Raw genomic sequence first — 2,119 nt, 5'->3', positions numbered from 1 at the left:
GAGCGAAATAACATCATTTTTGAGTCAACTGTTTTGTTACCATGGGGTTACCATAGTGGCTATGCCCTGCTACACCCTGCAACGCCCTGCTAGCCATGAACTACTACAACTACATGTTATTTAGCTGATGCTTTTATCCAAAACGAGTTACAATTGATATGTGTGTCAGAGATTGCACGCCTCTGGAGCTTAATTGTGACTATAATTGCCACTGCGTCATGAGGAAGACGGAACAGCCCAAATGCATTGCTCAACAAAAAACAAGTTTAGTTACAGGATAATATGGACGGAGGTGTGGGGAGGTGAATGCCAAGAAGCTAAGCAAGGGCACAAGGCTGGGGTAGGGTGGCGAGGGATCTGAGAGCTGGAGCAAGATGCCGAGCGCTGGGTAGTGTGGCGAGGGACCCGAGAGCTGGAGAAGGATGGCGAGGGCTGGGTAGGGTGGTGAGGGACCCGAGAGCTGGAGAAGGATGGCAAGGGCTGGGTAGGGTGGTGAGGGACCCGAGAGCTGGAGAAGGATGGCGAGGGCTGGGTAGTGTGGCGAGGGACCTGAGAGCTGGAGAAGGATGGCGAGGGCTGGGTAGGGTGGTGAGGGACCCGTGAGCTGGAGAAGGATGGTGAGGGCTGGGTGGGATGGTGAGGGGCCTTAGAGCAGGAGATGGATGGCGAGGGCTAGGCAGGATGGCAAGGGTCCTAAAGACTGGAAAAGAATGACAAGGGAGCTCGGGGAACGCGGTGGAACCGGGGCAGAGGGAGCCGAGGAGTTGTCACTGAAGTCCGCGGAACAAAGGAGTCGAAGAGGGGAAGGCTGGAAGCAGAGGCAGGAAGGAGCAGGGAGCCATGAGGAGGGGATCGAGTGGTGACAACAGAGAGGTATGGAGAGGTAAGGATCACAAAATGGACAGAGACAGGTAAGTACAAGGATTTTCAGATAGCTCATAGCAAATGTTTCAAGGGTGGCTAAGACAACGATCAAGCGATGGTAAGTTGCTCCGGGGTTGAAATAATGAGCTTGATTGTGGATGGCTTACTTGATTGTGGCTGGCAAGTGTGCATGGAGGGAGAGGTGATGATGGAACCTCAAACATGTGCATAGTCAGCTGACAACATTTAGACAGGAGGGGAAGGGAGAAAACGCAGGAAACAGAAAGAGGCAGGGCTAAAAGAGAAACAAATGTGGAAAACACAATAAGGAACCAGAAAACTAGAAAAACAATTCAAACAACTCGCAGCCTGCAGCCAACTCCAACAGTACCCCCTCCTCAACGGACTCCTCCAGGCTATCACACTCCCTTTAGCTTTTGGTTGTTCTTCGTTCAATTTTTTGGTGTGGTGGTCCTGCTCTAGGATCAGCCCCAACAACAACAAATAACTTCTAATATGAAACTGAACCCCGATGTGGCCCTTCAACCGGCTGGATACAACAACAAAGGGTTCCAGCGTTAGACCAAAATCTGAGATCCTTTAAAATGTGTTAGTTTAGAGACGTCTGTCTGCTGTAAATCGTTTTGTGACTTTGCGGGAAAAATCAGACCCGGGAAGAGACATTGATAAACACCACATATGAAAGTATCGTTCTTTTCACTGTTAGTCTTGTTTGCTGTCACACGTCATTTCTGATCATCAGATGAAAAATAACACAGTGTTGGAAACAGTTAAAAGTTATACTAGCCTATAGTTACTTTAGATTTAGCCAAGAAAAGGTTGCTGTGAGCCGGGTACTGGAGGTGTCAGTTCTTTTAGGAGCCGTTGCACTCAACTTTAGTCTTGACTTTATATGACAGTAAAGTTTAGGCACCAACAGGACTCATCAAGATCAGAAAAAAGATTGGGGTTTGGAACACGGATTACCCTTAAGTAATACTCCCGGGACACTAACACTCCAACATCAAAGTCCTGTGCTTTATGACCCACCCCAACCTCCAACCTACAGAGCTCTCCTACACATCAGCGGTCTCACTCTCTCTCTCACACACACACACCCGCATGCAGACACACATACACACACGCATGTACACACACACCCATTCTACCCTACACTACACTGCATTTTTCTTGAACCTCCCTTCCTTCCTCTCTTGATTTACTAACAGAGAACGCCCATGGTGGGTTTGAGAGG

General features: G+C 48.9%; 1 protein-coding gene across 1 annotated transcript; it reads right to left on the bottom strand.

Annotated features, from left to right (window-relative positions):
* Positions 1 to 270: 270 nt before the first annotated feature.
* On the bottom strand, positions 271 to 1,094 carry LOC117951896 (proline-rich receptor-like protein kinase PERK2). The gene is made up of 2 exons (XM_034883873.1): positions 1,032 to 1,094; positions 271 to 672 (listed from the first exon to the last, which is right to left on the bottom strand). The coding sequence occupies exons 1-2, from the start codon at positions 1,092 to 1,094 to the stop codon at positions 271 to 273; spliced, it is 465 nt and encodes a 154-aa protein (XP_034739764.1).
* Positions 1,095 to 2,119: the final 1,025 nt, after the last annotated feature.

The sequence above is a fragment of the Etheostoma cragini genome, chromosome 2 (genome assembly GCF_013103735.1).
Source record: "Etheostoma cragini isolate CJK2018 chromosome 2, CSU_Ecrag_1.0, whole genome shotgun sequence".
Taxonomy (NCBI): domain Eukaryota; kingdom Metazoa; phylum Chordata; class Actinopteri; order Perciformes; family Percidae; genus Etheostoma; species Etheostoma cragini.
Note: the sequence above shows the minus strand (reverse complement) of the source record. Positions and strands in the feature narration are given on the sequence as shown.